This window comes from Myotis daubentonii, chromosome 8 (assembly GCF_963259705.1).
Source record: "Myotis daubentonii chromosome 8, mMyoDau2.1, whole genome shotgun sequence".
NCBI lineage: Eukaryota > Metazoa > Chordata > Mammalia > Chiroptera > Vespertilionidae > Myotis > Myotis daubentonii.
The window spans coordinates 69,785,170-69,800,206 of NC_081847.1; the positions used below are offsets into that span (position 1 = coordinate 69,785,170).

The 15,037-nt window shown below is 54.2% G+C and overlaps 1 protein-coding gene across 2 annotated transcripts in view; it reads left to right on the plus strand.

Moving 5' to 3' along the window:
* CDH22 (cadherin 22) overlaps positions 1-15,037 on the plus strand; it is a 124,112-nt gene that overhangs the window by 80,660 nt on the left and 28,415 nt on the right. For both annotated transcript variants that reach the window (XM_059706880.1, XM_059706879.1), the window contains 3 exons: positions 5,377-5,544; positions 9,217-9,410; positions 12,765-13,018. In XM_059706880.1, the coding sequence (XP_059562863.1) occupies positions 5,377-5,544; positions 9,217-9,410; positions 12,765-13,018 (616 nt within the window). The remainder of the gene's footprint in view (positions 1-5,376; positions 5,545-9,216; positions 9,411-12,764; positions 13,019-15,037) is intronic.

A 15,037-nucleotide genomic window follows, 5' to 3' on the forward strand; every position in this document is an offset into this window, starting at 1 on the left:
GGGTGGGCAGATGAAGAGTCAGACTCCAAGAGACTGGGGAGGACGGCAGGTTCCGAGGAAGAGCATCCCCCGCTGCAGAGGGTCTGGAGGATGGGGCACGTGGGGAGCCATGGAGCCTGGAAGGGCAGGAGGAGTTAGTCCCCAAGAAGCCAGAGAGTGGGCATCAGGCAAGGCAGGCGAAGGTGCCAATGGGTCCTTGTTCTATCTAGGGTCCCTCAACTTGCTCAGCCTGAAAGGGTCTTTGTGGACATTTCCTAGACTCGTATTTGCCCTCCCCTTTCCTTAGCCCCACTGCAGGAGCCGCTCGGTGTCTTTCCCAGCCCAGCTCCATTTCCCCAGCCAGGAATATTCCGCTGATGCGGGTCTATATTTAGCAGCTGCTGTGAGGTACAGTCTGTTCTCGCTGTGCAGATAGCAGGGAGCAGAGCCTGAACGGGCCTGAGAGGAAGGTGTGAGGGACGGGAGGGGGTGGGGTGCCACAAGGCCCAGTGCCAGAGGAGAAATTAATGTGTGTTTTAAAGGCCAGATCTGCCAGCAAGCCCCCCACAGGGGCGACGGGGATGGCATTTGCAGTCTAATGAGGCATCACTTGGGTTCCAGGGCCCCTTCTGTAGCATTTGGAGGGGACAACAGGGTAGAGAGAACAACAGCTGGAACTGGGGTGAGCAGAAGGCTGCAGGGAGCCGTGGCCAGGTTCTAATTACCAGCCCCACCCGTCACAGCCCCAGCAAGAATAGAAGGACTTGCTTAGAGACTTCAAGATATCTCTGAAAATTCTCAGGTGGGCCAGAGAGGTCCGTTTTCCTGGGAAGGAATGACACTAACCTTTGTTGAGCACTTCCAAGTGCCAGATCCTGGGTCAGGATGATGAACCAGAACTGGTTTCCACCCTCATAGGGCTTTTGTTCCAACAGAGAAGCCAGAAACAAATAGACAGCTACACCCAGGCGCCATGAGGTGGGACCGAGAGTCTATGGGAGTAAGTCGGGCAGCCAAAATTGTATGGAACACCTACTATATGCCAGACCCTAAAGATAAGATGGTGAAGAAGGCCAGTATGGATTTCTGCCCAGTATGGAAGTTATTTATGGGGCACCCAACCCAGGACCAGAGGAGGAGATCAGTGAGACATCCCCAAAATGTGAGACCTGCTGCTGGAAGCTTCATCTCATTTAATCCTCCCAACAGCCCTATCAACTGGATATCCCCATTTTACAGAATAGGAAACTGAGGCTCAGAGAGACTCAAGAGCTTGTCCAAGGTCAGATAGCATATAAAAGATGGAAAGAAGTCTTGAACCATATCTATCTGACTCTGTAGCCCCTGCACATAGTAGGCCCTCAATAGGGTTTAATAAATGAGTGAATGAATTTGCCGAGTCAGAAGGTTCCAAGAACAGCTTCATGGACTGATTTGGGAGTTTTACCCCAGGCTCCCCAGAAGTGCACCGGCCTCCAGGAGGCTTCTCCCAGCATCAGGAGGCATATGGAGTAGATAGAAAACGATGTTGTCAACTCCTCCCGTCCCTACACTGGCCTCAGAGTGAGTGACTTTGCCATTCCTCCCACACCTTAAATCTGGGTGGGTTTTGGCCAATAGAATGTAGCAGAAGTGATGTTTATAAATTCCCAGAGTGGGCTTTAAGAGACATGAAGCTTTCACTCTCTCTCCTGGAACATGGTCCTGAGGCCCCCATAAAAGGAAGCCAGCCAGCCTGCTGGGGCATGGAGAAGGTCGCGCCACAGCCAGGGTCAGCTGCCAGGCATGTGCATGAGGCCGTCTGGGCCTTCCAGTGGCTGACCCCCAGTTAAATGCATGAGCCAGGGAACTCAATTTCTCTGTCAGCTATCTCCTGCCATATAACAAACTGCCCCAAAATGTTGTGGCTTAAAGCAGCCATGGTTTATTATTTGTCATAATTCTGTGGGTTTGCTGGGGTCACTCAGGGTGGTGAGCCCCTGGTGGTCACCCCACTGTCAATCTGGCCATCTGCCCTCTCTTTTCCTCCTGCTTCCTGTCCCTCTGTTTCTCGTTGTCTGGTGGTCTCAGAGTTCCAAGAGGACAGGCCCCAGCACACAGGCCTGATCAAGCCTCTGCTTTTGTCACACTTGCTGATGTCCCATTGGCCACAGCAAGTCAGGTGGCCCAGGCCAGAGTCCGTGTGGGAGGGGATGATCCGTGGCATGGATTCCAGGAAGTATGGTTCATTGGGAGCTGTTACCATAGCAACCTACCACTGAGGGTAACCCTGAGGCAGGGCCCAGAGGCACCATGGGTACCCACCTCCCAGTCACTCAGAGATGGCACCTGATCATACACTCAAGGCTCAAGGCTTCATCATCAGTTTCCAAAAGAGAAGAGTTCAGTATCCTCATTCCTTCTGGAGCTGGAAGTGGCAAGGCCAGCAAGGAGGCCAGCCTCATGCCCATGGCTCCTCACCCACAGGTGGGACCTCAGCCAGACCCCTGCTCCAAGCCCCTGGCTGAGCTTTTTTTAAACAAGCTCATGGAGTGAGATCCCAGAGGTAAAGTGACACGCCCAAAGCTTAGCACACAGTGAGTGCTCAGCTGGTCAGCTCCCCTCCCTGCCTTTACACCTGGTTCACTCAGGGCCCCTCTGTGTCTGGCCGGATGGCCCCTCCACTGTCAGTCTGTCCATCTGCCCTCTCTTTTCCTCCCTGCCCCCACCTTTTTCACTGCTTCCTGTCCCTCTGCCTCTCTCTTGTCTGTTTCACTGTCTCTATTTTTTTCTCTCCCACTATCTCCTCCTGGGTGTGGTTTCTCTCTGGCTCCACTGCTCCCCTCTGTTTCTATCTCATAGGTCCTTCACCTCCCCTTTCTCTACCTCTGTCTCCATGTGGGTGTCCCTTTCCTCTTGTCTCTTTCCCTCCTGCCTCTCACCAGGTTTCTGTCCATCTCTTTCCCCAGGTTCCCTTTTCTTCTCTCTTTCTCTCTTTCTTACACTTTCCTTCTCTATCTCTATCTCTATCTCTATCTCTATCTCTATCTCTATCTCTATCATCTCCTTCCCTCTCTGTCTTCATCCTTTATCTTCTCCTCTATTGTCCCTTCTGCTCTTTGCCTCTTACCACCACCTCCCAGAGGCAGAGGACACAACAGCCCCTCATGATCACAGTGTTGAGGAGCAGGAATAGGAGGGGAAGGGGTAGGTCAAGAAGGACCTGCTGCGTGATTGGAAAAAACAGCTTGCCTGGTTGGGACCGAGAAGAGCAAGAATGTTCCAGGGGCTTACACAGGACCACCTAAACGGCACCCCTCTGTCAAAGGCTTGGGCTCTACCCTTGTGCCATGTGCTAGGTGGGATGGGGATGCAAGGCAGCTGGGTAGGGACCCTCCTTCCTTACTCCGTGCCAGCAGAGCAGGTCAGAGCATGGACGCGGGCCCCGGAGTTCCTGCTTGAATCCTGGCTGTGCGCCTTCTACGTGTGAGACCTGGTCAAGTGCTTGGCCTCTCCCTGATTCCATCCCCCCTTCTGTAAAACGGGAATAATCACAGCACCGTCCTCATAGGCTGCTGAGAGGATTAGTGGGACAGTTCCCTTCAGGTACTCAGTGCAGAGCCAGGCACAGGGTACACGCTCATCGACGGTAGGGACTGTCATTGTCACCTGGGATTCTCATGAGATGAAACTCCACACCGTGGTTCTCAACTGACTGTGTCCCCAGGGCCATTTGACAATGTCGGGAGACATTTTTGGCCCTGGGTTTGGTGGGGAGGGTGTGCTGCTGGCGTCCAGTAGGTGGAATTATCCTGCCAAAATGTCCATAGTGCCGAGGGGGAGAAACCCTGTTCCTTGGAGAGGCTGTCCCACTTTACAGAAGCGGAAACTGAGTTTCAGAGCGGTGCGGGGTTTGCTCAGGTCACACGGCCCAAAAATGGCAGATCGGGGGTCGATCCCAAGCTCATCTGCTTCCAAGACCCCCCTCTCCTCAGGGAGACGTGTCTGACAGGGGTCGGGAGGGGGCCTCCTGAGACGCCTCGGGGCCACGTATAAAGGGTCTGTGTGACCTTTGTTAGAGAGGGTACACAGACCACTTCTCCATGTGGTCCCACAAAAGCAGGGCAACCTCCAGGCGCCCCCCCCCCCCGGTTCCCCCAGCCACACGCGCAAACACACAGACACACACTGCAGCCTCTTCTCCCGTCCCATTGCCTTTATTGGAGTCTGGAGGCTGCTTGGGGACATCAGGACTGGAGATTGGGTTTTATGGGGCACATCATGGGGCTGCTGGTGCATGACTCCACCTGGCGCTCAGGCCCTGGGCACCACCTGTCACCACCTGGTGCTCGGCAGGTTGGAGTGAGTCATGGGGGGAAGCTCTGAATGCCTCATCGACTCCCCGCTCCACCCTCGTCTCCACTGGCAGAGACAAGAAACTCAGCCTTCCCCTCCGCAGCATCCATCTTGCAGTCACCCGCTCCTGCGCCCCTCTACCCCCGCATCCATTAGCAGCTTGAAGAATTGTCTGTTCCGCCATTAGCCGGTGCCTGGACAGAGAATCTGCGGCCAGGCTGGGGGCCAGGGGCTGGGGCTCTGAGGGCACGGGATGACGTCATCATGGAGGTGTGTGTGACAACGAGTGTGTGTTAGTGTGCATGAGTATGTGACCACGCATGTGTGCTTATGTATGCAGCACATGAGTGGAGGAGACATACGTAGTGAGTGACTCCACAGTGAGTGCACCGAGTGTGGGGGCGAGTCAGTTCACTTTGTTAAACACTCGCCGAGCTGTTACTCCGTGCCTGGCTCTGGGCTGAGTGCCACCCACAGAGAGGCGATCAGCACAGGCCAAGCTCACTCAGGGAATATCAGGGTTCACCCTCACATGGGGACCTGAGGTCCCGGGAGGGGGGCACACAGTGGCAGGTTAGTCCCTGTGCCTCTTTTTAGTAAACCAAAGTGTCCATTCTGTTGCTTCTGTGTTGTGTGCGCGTGTGTGATTATGTATGTGTATGCTTATCTGTGTGAGTATGTTTTTGAAACTATATGTGTGTATGAGTGTGTGTTTGAAAGTAGGTGTGTATGTCTGTATATAAGTGTGTGTGTATGTGTATTTGAAAGTATGTATGAATCTGAGCTGTGTGTATGTGTGACAGTCTTGTGTGTGAGTGTATGAAGTACAGAGTGTGAGTTCACTGTGTGAGCTTGTAAGCATATCTGTATGAGCGTGTGTGTGTGTGTGTGTGTGTGTGTGTGTGTGTGTGTGTGTGGTGGCTGTTGAGCTTGCACCTGGACTGTGGCCGGGACTGTGTCTTCTGCACGCCCTGCTGAACATGAGTGCGCCAGCCTCTGCCTGTGGAGGGGTCTCCATCAGCTGATGTGGGCATCCTGGGCCTCACCCTACCGCGTCCACAGGCGTGATCCGGACTGCGGTGCCTGACCTCGACCGCGAGAGCCAGGAGCGCTACGAGGTGGTGATCCAGGCCACAGACATGGCAGGCCAGCTGGGCGGCCTCTCGGGCTCCACCACCGTCACCATCGTGGTCACCGACGTTAATGACAACCCGCCCCGTTTCCCGCAGAGTAAGTAAGGCCTTCCCAGAAGGAGGCAACATCTGTGCGTCTGTCTGTTAGCTCGTCCAAGCCACCCACTGACCCCAAGTTCCCTTTGGCTTCCCACCAAGAGAGGGACTCCCATCCAGCTGTCTGTCTCCCCCCCAGGCCAGACGCCTTCCGATCATGCTTTTTGCAGAGGAGGGCCCCAAAGTTGTCTGATTTTCCATCCATCTGGTAACATGGTGACCTCCTCACCCCTCACCTTGGTTCCTGCCGGCAGGGCTTTCCCATCTGTCCACCCACCCAACCCCTCACGGCCCTCGCACACACCCTATCACGATCATTGCACGTGATCTGCCACTGGCCCAGGCTGGCACAGGAGTGGGGGCAGACACAGGGATACGGAAAGAGGCTGCAGCCATACCCAGGCCACGGGGCTTAGTTGTGCCTGGAGACCCTGAGGCCTGAGTGGCGGGTCTCCCCTCCTCCTCTGAGCCTGGAGGGCAGGATTCTGTGCTTCTGAATTATGAGGCCTTCTCGCTCCCTGCCTCTCCTGGCACAGTCTCCCACCCACCCATCAGCCCGCTGGCCCCTCTGTCCCAGGCTCAGGCGAAGAGCTATGCCGGGGAAGCCTGAGGCTGGCAGAGACTAAATGCCGCAGGGAGCTGGGCTGATTCCTATCTGGCGAGTCATTACTCAAGGTCTGCTGCTCTCACATTAGGCCCCGCCACAGGGGACTGACCCCCAGGAGATAAGGGAATCCAATCCCTTTGCCGAGAGTGTGGCAGCGTCATCTGGGCCTCTTGCCTCAGCCCAGACATGGAGTGGGGTGGGCACAGAACCCAGCCCCGCCCTCTGTGGGGAAGCTTCGAAGCACCGGGTAGAGGAGGGGGAGTCACCCAGTCTTCTGCCCAGTTGTGCCTGGCTCTGTGCCAGCGCTGAGCTGGAAGGGGTGGGGCAGAGAAAAGAAAAGGCGCCAGGGCCCCAGGAAAACTCCTGTTTATTCATTCCTTTATTCATTCTTTATCCACCTCTGGCATTTCTTTATTGGGAAATAGAGCACACAAACAGAAGGGACGTAACCTATCAGTGTAAAGCGGACATTCCTGTAACACCAAGCAGGACCCCGAAGCCCCCGCATGCCCCCCCCATCATAATTCTCCCCACTCTTCCTCCAGAACCAACCAGAACCTGTCTGCTCGTGGTCTCCACCTCCTGGCCTTTCCTTAGGTCAGTGCACCTACTGTGCACCCCCTAACATCAGTTTCATTTCACCTGCTTTTAACCTTATATAAATGGCATCACCCCATACAAAGTGTGTGTCATGCTATTTTGCCTCTCAAAATTACATTTATAGAATCATCTGTTGTTACTTACAGCTGTCCTTCGTTCATTTTCATTGCTGTAGTGTAGTCCGGAGTTTCCCTGTTCTGCTGTTGATGGACATTTGGGATGTTTCCCGTTTGAGGCTGTTATGGAGGATGCTGCTTGGAACATTGTTGCACAGCTCATAATGCTGTTTAGCACACTGTCTCAGTGAATATACAGAGGAGCAGAATAGCTGGCTCATGAGATATGCTCATCTTCAACTCTACTAAATAAAGCCAAACTCTGTTCCCCACGAAGAAATGCGCATGTGGCCCTCGCTGCTTTGGCTCAGTGGATAGAGTGTTGGCCTACAGACTAAAGGGTCCCGGGTTTGATTCCAGTCAAGGGCACATGTCTGGGTTTCAGGCTCAATCCCCAGTGGAGAGTGTACAGGAGTCAGCCAATCAATGATTCTCTCTCATCACTGATGTTCCTAACTCTCTCTCCCTCTCCCTTCATCTCTGAAATCACTAAAAATATATTTTAAAAAAAAAGAAAAGAAACGCATGTGTCCACTGTACCACATCCTCGCTAGCCCTTTGTACTATCAGATTATTTCATTTGTGTTAATCTGGGGAGGATATACCAGTAACTCACACTGCTTTTCATTCATTCACTCACTAGTCACTCACACATTTCTTTTATGCGACAGTCTGGTGTTCTGCCAGGTACTGAGAATGCCTGATGAATAAGAGATGTGGTCCCTGCCTTCTGAGAGAGAGAAAAAAGAGAGAAAATATGAGAATAAACAGAGAGTAATAAGTAATAGGGAAATGCAGTAATCCTCACACTGGGATAAGCTTGGAGGCCCTGGGCACACAGGAGCAGAACCTGGAGGTCTGGGAATGTTCCCTGGAGGAGGTAACATTCTGTGAGACTAAAGGGAGAATGGGAATTGAGAAGGCAAAGGCAGGGAGGAGAATACAGAGCAGAATGCCCGGAAGTGAGGCAGAGCAAGTCATATTTAAGGAATTACAAGGACTGCCGCCTGGCTGAAGCTAGATTTGGGGTGGGGCAGCAGGGGGATGAGGCTGCAGGTGTCAGCAGGAGCCAGCCAAGGGACTTATACAACTGCATCCCGAGGCAGTAGGGAGCTATGTGAGGGATTAAAGCAGGGAAGTGGCATGATCAGCTGTGTCTTAGAGACAGAGCCCCCTCCCACCCAGCTACTGCGTGAGACTGAGAGGCACCCAGTTTACACAAGGGGTATCCAGACCTGTGTGGGGACCTCAAGAGATAGCACCCACCTCCACAGCCCCTGCTTCATCTGCACTGGCCCATCATTTAGCAGATCACCCTCACCTCAACCTCAGCTCTGGGGAGAGGTCAGGGTGCGGTCTGCGCTCCATCTGACCGCATTCCTTCTGGTTTTCCATCTGCTTCGCCCCTATGGCCACAATGGTCATCTTGCCATTCTTCAAGCATCCCAGGCACTGCACCCACCTCAGGGCCTTTGCACCTTCTGCTTCCTCTGTCTGGAATGCTCTTTCCCAGATATCTCCTTGGCTCGGTCTTCTGCAAAAATGTCACCTTCTCAGTGGAGCCTTTCTTGATCACCCTGTTTAAACGTACACACACACCCTCATCCGCCCTCCATCCCCTCCCACTCACTGCTTCATTCTTCTACGTACCCATCACCATCTGACACATGCCTGTCTTACTGATGTGTTTAGTGTCTTTCTCTTTCCATTAAGAGGAAGGCACTATGAGAACTGGGATGTTGGTCTATGTTATTTGTTGCTGTAACCCCAGTGCCTAAAACTGCATCTGGGACATCATAGCTGCTCAATAAATAAGCAGAAATCAATGTCAACAGAAAAGTCAGCATAAAGCCTCACTGTTTTAATATAATTTGTCCCATTTATTGAGTAGCTACCATGTGCTAGGCAGTGCAGTGCGCATTTTGCAGGCATTGCCTCTAAGTTAATCATTGTGATAACAATGCTGTTAGGAAGACACTGTTATTCCCATTCTATAGAAGAGGGATTCAAGGTTCAGGATTACAAAGCCAGAACTGACTCCAGAACTTTAGCCTTGACCATGGTTCTCTTCTCTCACCTGCGCTGGGCAGATGGGGAAGCTGAGGCCCAAAAAACTGCAGGCACACTCCCAAACTAATCAGCAAATAAACCCAGGGTCCGATTTAGGGCCCTCCTCTTCGCACTGTCTCCTGCATTTCTGCAGAGGACATGCCTCTCCCAGCACCTTCCTGACCAACCTGGGAGCCCCTTGCAGACACTGCCCTCCCTGGAGCCCATCGGGGCCCCCCTGCTCTCTCCTAGAGCTGGTGGAAGCTGCCCCCATCCCTGCTCACAGCCATATCCCCTACAGAGATGTACCAGTTCAGCATTAAGGAGTCGGCCCCCATCGGCACAGCTGTGGGACGCGTGAAGGCCGAGGACTCGGACGTGGGTGAGAACACGGACATGACTTACCATCTCAAAGAGGAGAGTGGCACCGGTGGCCATGTGTTCAAGGTCACCACGGACAGCGACACTCAGGAGGCCATCATCGTAGTGCAGAAGGTACAGCTGCCCCAGGAGGGATGGGGGAGGCAGGCTCTAGGGCAGGGGTGGGGAGTATCCAGCCCGCAGGCTGTATAAGGCCCGAGAAATCATTTGGTCTGGCCCTGACAGGGCATTAGGGTGAGTTAATTAAATGTTTGACTAAATAGAGCAAGCTAGTTTTTTTGAGTTGATAATTTTGTACGGCCAGAGAATGATGTTATAAATATCCAAATGACCCTTGGCAGATAAAAAGGTTCCCCCCACCCCTGCTCTAGGGGATGGAGTCAGGGAGGCCGCTGATAGCCAAATACTCCCTCCCGACTCCACTCCAGTGATCAGAGACCCAGGGCCACCCTGGGAAAATGCTGATGGTTTCCTCCCCATTTTACAAATGAGAAAATGAGGCACAGCAAGGTTAAGTGATTTGTCCAAGGTTGCACAGCTAGTTGTCAGGGCCAGGGTTCAATCCAGATTTGAATCAGTGCTTTTAATCACTACTAAGTGCTACTTCAAGTCCATACCAGGACCTTTACCTGCATCATTTCCTTTAATCCTGACCTTTCTCTCTGAAGGAGACATCATTAATGTGCAATTTCACAAGTGAGAAAACAGGCTTAGAGGGGTAAAAGGGCTTGTCCAAGGCCCCACCTATAAGGGGTAGAGCTGGGATTTGAACCCAGGTCTTGTGACTCCAAGCTCTCTCTTTCCTGAGTCTAACAGTCTTCCTCACCCATTGGCTTGTCCAGAAACCAGAAGTCAAAAGTACAAACTCAGTGAGTCCTGGAGGAAGAAGATGAAGGTCAAATAGAGAAGCAAAATCCATGGGCATGGCAACTCAGGCTGTGCAGGCCTTTGAGACTGTCCACTCCAACCCTGCTCTCCCGCAGGAGGTCAAATCCCCTGCACTGGCTCTTGGATGGGGGTAGACCTTTGTACACGTTCAGGGACAGGATGCTCACTCCCTGTCATTGTCCAGCTCTTCCTCCTCCTATTAGCCAGAACCTGTCTCCCCAAATCCATTCCTATCAGCCTGGGCTTTGCCTTCTGGGACCCACAGAAACATCTGCCCCTGACAACCCTTCATTCACTCAATAAGTGCATTCAGACCCACTCTCTAGCTGACCTTGAGCATAGAGAAAACTGCCAATTTCTTCAACTACTTCCCAGAGGATTATAATATGATAGCGGGTATCCTATATAATAAAAGGATAACATGCAAATTGACCCTAATGGCGGAACAACCAGTCGCTATGATGCGCACTGACCACCACGGGGCAGACACTCAGTGCAGGAGCTGCCCCCTGGTGGTCAGTGCACTCCCACAGAGGGACCTCCGCTCAGCCACAAGCCGGGCTGAGGACTGCGAGCGCAGCTGCGGTGGCGGGAGCCTCTCCCGCCTCCTCAGCAGCACTAAGGCTATCCCAGGCTGCCAGAGGGATGTCTGACTGCCAGGCTCCCTGGGGGGATCGGGCCTAAGCCAGCAGGTGGACATCCCCCAAGGGGTCCCGGACTGCAAGAGGGCACAGGCTAGGCTGAGGGACCCACCCACCCTGAGTGCATGAATTTTCATGCACCGGGCCTCTAGTTTATAATAAAGTGTTTACAATGTGCCAGGCACCCTTCACCTGCTTTCCATGTATGAGTTCATTCCATCCCTATGTCGTCTCTTTGAGGTACTATCATTGTCCGTTTCATAGGCCCCAAGGAGTTCCATCCTGTGCATCCAAGGTCATGCATCTTGCAGAGCAGAGTAGGGATGTGGGCCCAGGCAGTCTGGCTCCAGAATCCACCCTTTTAAACACTGTGCGGTTTTCAGTCTTCTGATCTCACTGTACAGTGAGTATCCGCACTGTAAGATGAGCCCATTCACAGGTGGGGAATTGGAGGCCCAGAGAGGCACAGTATCACAGAGCAGTAGAATCAGGCTCTGTCCCAGCCATGGGGCTTCAGCATAGCACTTGCTTGCTCTCACCCCCAGTGCTGCCCCCACCCCCCAACTCAGGGCCCGTCCCTCCAGCTCCAGCACTGGCGCCTAAGGTGTCTCTGTGGAGTCAGTGCTGGCTCAGGGAGCAGAGCCCTGCCTGATTGATGACCTGGCTCCAGAACCCATCGCTCATTCTCAGGCCAGGCCACTGCCTGCCTCCCTGCATCCTGATTTCCCAGGCAACAGGAAGGAGGGAGGAAGGAGGTGGCAATTTTTGCTGCTGGAAAAGGTGGGGGGTGGGAGGTTCTGAAAGGAAAGGCGGGTCCCTACACACCAGGCTAATCTCTAGGAAGGTCACCCTTGTACTCAGAGAGCTCCCCCACCACACAACTGAGGTGCCTGCTGCCCCACCATGGCAATTTCTCTTTGCTGTCAGGCGGCGATTTTCAGCCTTTTTCATCACATGGCACATATAAACTAATTACTAAAATTTTGCAGCGTACCACACAACATATTATAATTTTTGCCGATCTGACGAAAAGATAGGTATGATGGTGATTCGTTCACACCGGATGGCTATTGTTGTGTTGGCTCTTGTCATTTTTTTCTTTGACAGTCTAAGGGGAAAGAGGTCAGTGCCCCTGACTAAAGAGTCGGGTATTGCCGGTGTTAAAAATTCTTGCGGCACAGCGGCTGAAAACCGCTGCCGTGAGGCATTGTCTTTAGAAGGCCAGAGCCAGCACAGCCCCGGAGCACATTCATCAGAGGGTCACCCCCCAGCACTCCCGATGAGAGCAGGGCTCAGTGTGGGCTTAGCCAGCTCTCTGGGAAAGCTCTAAGGCAGCCTGGCTTAGCCGGCTCAGCTCGCATTAGCTGCTGCCGCCTGTGTACCAGCGAATACGGCCTCTAATCCTCCCACCCGGGCCCAGAGTGGCCAAATAGATGCCCATAAGCACACAGCTGGGCAGCAGAGCCACCACCCTTTCCTCTGTGGGGTAAGGACTTGGGAGCCACACGGCCTGGGTTTGAATCCAGCCTCCGCCAGTGACTGCCTAAGGGATCTTGGGCAAGTTACAGACTTCTAGACCTCAATTTCTTCATGTGTGAAATGAGATAACAATACAAGCCTCGAGGGGTGTTGTAAAATTAGATAAGTTAATATGTTTAAAGCATTGGCACACAGTAGGCGATTTGTAAATTAAGAAATGAAATGTCCCAACATACCGTGCTGAGTAGTGAAAGTCAGGATGTTAGTACGGTTTAGCCCGGAGTGGCTGTGTCCCTAGGCAAGAGGGTCCAGCAGGGACCTGTAACCAGAGAGCCGTGGGTCCGCACATGGCCTGGGGCCAGCCCTCCCTCTGGGTCCACCTCGGGACTGGGGGTGGGGGAGGTTAGTCAGGGCCCCAGGGGACCCTGCCCGCTCACTGGCCCACTGCTTCCTCCTCCAGCGCCTGGACTTCGAGTCCCAGCCGGTGCACACGGTGGTCCTGGAGGCCCTCAACAAGTTCGTGGACCCCCGCTTCGCTGACCTGGGCACATTCCGCGACCAGGCGATCGTGCGCGTGACGGTGACCGATGTGGACGAGCCCCCCGAGTTCCGGCCGCCCTCCGGCCTCCTGGAGGTGCAGGAGGACGCGCAGGTGGGCTCCCTGGTCGGCGTGGTGACTGCGCGGGACCCCGACGCCGCCAACCGGCCCGTCCGGTGAGACCCCCGCCCGGGGCCACGCCTGCTGCCTGCTCTCCAGCCACCGCCCCTGCACTCATGCGGGCCGGCCGAGCGGGAGGGGGCCAGGTCGGGAGGGAAGGAGGAGACGCTGGATGGGGGGAGGGGGGAGAGAGAGGGCACAGCTGGAGTTCTGAGGCAAAGGAAGCCCGTGTGAGGTCGGTCACAGATAGGCCAGGGACTCAGGGCCAAGTGAAGGTGCCCCTGACTCCCAGCTCCACTGTATTGCCCCCCCCCCTCTCCACTGCTCCCTGGATCCCCCCTAGACACCTCAGGCTCCTGTTTGGAACTGAGCTCTCAGCTGCTCCCGGAAAAACAAACAAACAATAAAAAACCCACTCCTTTCTTCCAGTTCCATCAAAAATGTTGGCAACATTCTCAACTCCCGTCTTTCTCATCGCCCTCCAAGCCATCAGCCGACTCTGTCATCTCCACTTTAAACACATCCAGAATCTGACTACTACTCACCCCCTCCCGCCGCCCGTGAGCCTGGCACCTCTTCCTCTCGCCAGGATTGTCACAGTTGCCCACGGGTCTCCCTGCTCCTGCCCTCGCCCCTCTGGAATCTAGAATGGGCACAGGGCCAGGTTGAAACAGCTCAAATGTACATCAGAGCATGGCCCTCCTCTGCCCCACGCCCTCACCTCTCTGGCTCAGAATAAGAACAAGCCCTGACAGTGACCTCCAGACCCTGTGAGATGTGGCCTCACGGTAAACCTCTCAGACACCCCCACACACAGCCCTCCTTCCCGCTCGCTCTGCTCAGCCACACTGGCCTCCTCAGGGCTCATACACCAAGCTCTCCTCTGCCTCAGGGCCTTTGCCACTGCTGATCCCCGCCCGAATGTTTTTACCCGAACACGGCCAGGGCTTGTCCTCTCACTTCCTCCAGGTCTCTGCTCAAGAGCGAGGCCTCCTCAGTGAGTCCTCCCCTGACACCCTTTTTACAGTTTCAGCCCCACCTCAGTCCCCAGCCCCAACCTTTCAGATCGCCTTTCCTCTTTCCCATGGTCCTCGCTCGCCTTCTTCACCATCTAACACACCGCCTGTTCTCTAATTATTTTGTTTGTCTCTCCCATGAAAAGATAAGCTCCATGAGGGTGAGGACTTAGGCCTGTGTGTTCACCACTGTATCCTCAGGGTTTGGCCCGATGCCCAGCACTCAGTGGACACACACTGAATGTGCGGTGAGTGGGTGAAATGTGAAAACAGACAGACTGAGGAAAGAGACAGAGAGAGACACTCGTGGAGATGTGGGAAGGCGAACAATGAGAGAAAGAGAGGTGAGAGAGAGGAGAGCCAGTAGAACGAGGACAAGAGTAGCTAAGAGAGACATGGACCTCCCTGGCAAGATAGAAACAGACACAGGTAGAGAGAGGGGCAGAGCCGGGATGGAGACAGGAGGGTAGAGGGGAGGGGAGACGGGGTTGGGGAGCCCCTGACCGTGGCTTTGGTTGGAAGAAGGTGGGATAGAATAGAAAGGGGAAAGGGTTGTAGAAGAACCTGACCCAGTGAGGGAGGTCAAGGGTGGAGGGAATGGCTACCATTGCACAGATGAGAAGGAGTTTCTGGAGCCCCCTGCGTCCCCGCTACAGCCCCTGTGCATAGTCAGTGAATGACCTCTGAGCCCACCGTATGCCCTGCTCTGTGCTGAGCACTGGAGAGAGTGGGGAGGGAAGTTGTCTGACACGAATCCAGAAGGGTAACAAGCCTCGTCATCTGTGTGACGGCTGTCTTGGAGATGAACAGTGCACACGCAACCTGTGCAACCTTATGTGGCAGCCCCAGGTGAGGACACAGACACCATCCTACTAACTGCCCAGGGGCTCCCAGACCGGGCGATACCCTCCGGGCTCGGGAGCCAAGTCCTAGAGGCGACAGAAATGGAGCTGGGCTGAGTACCTGGGTCTGGTCAGATGTAAACATGAGGGACAAGCATTCCAGGCAGAGGAACGGCATGTGCAGACGTATGGAGGCAGAGGAGTGGTTGTGTGCCTG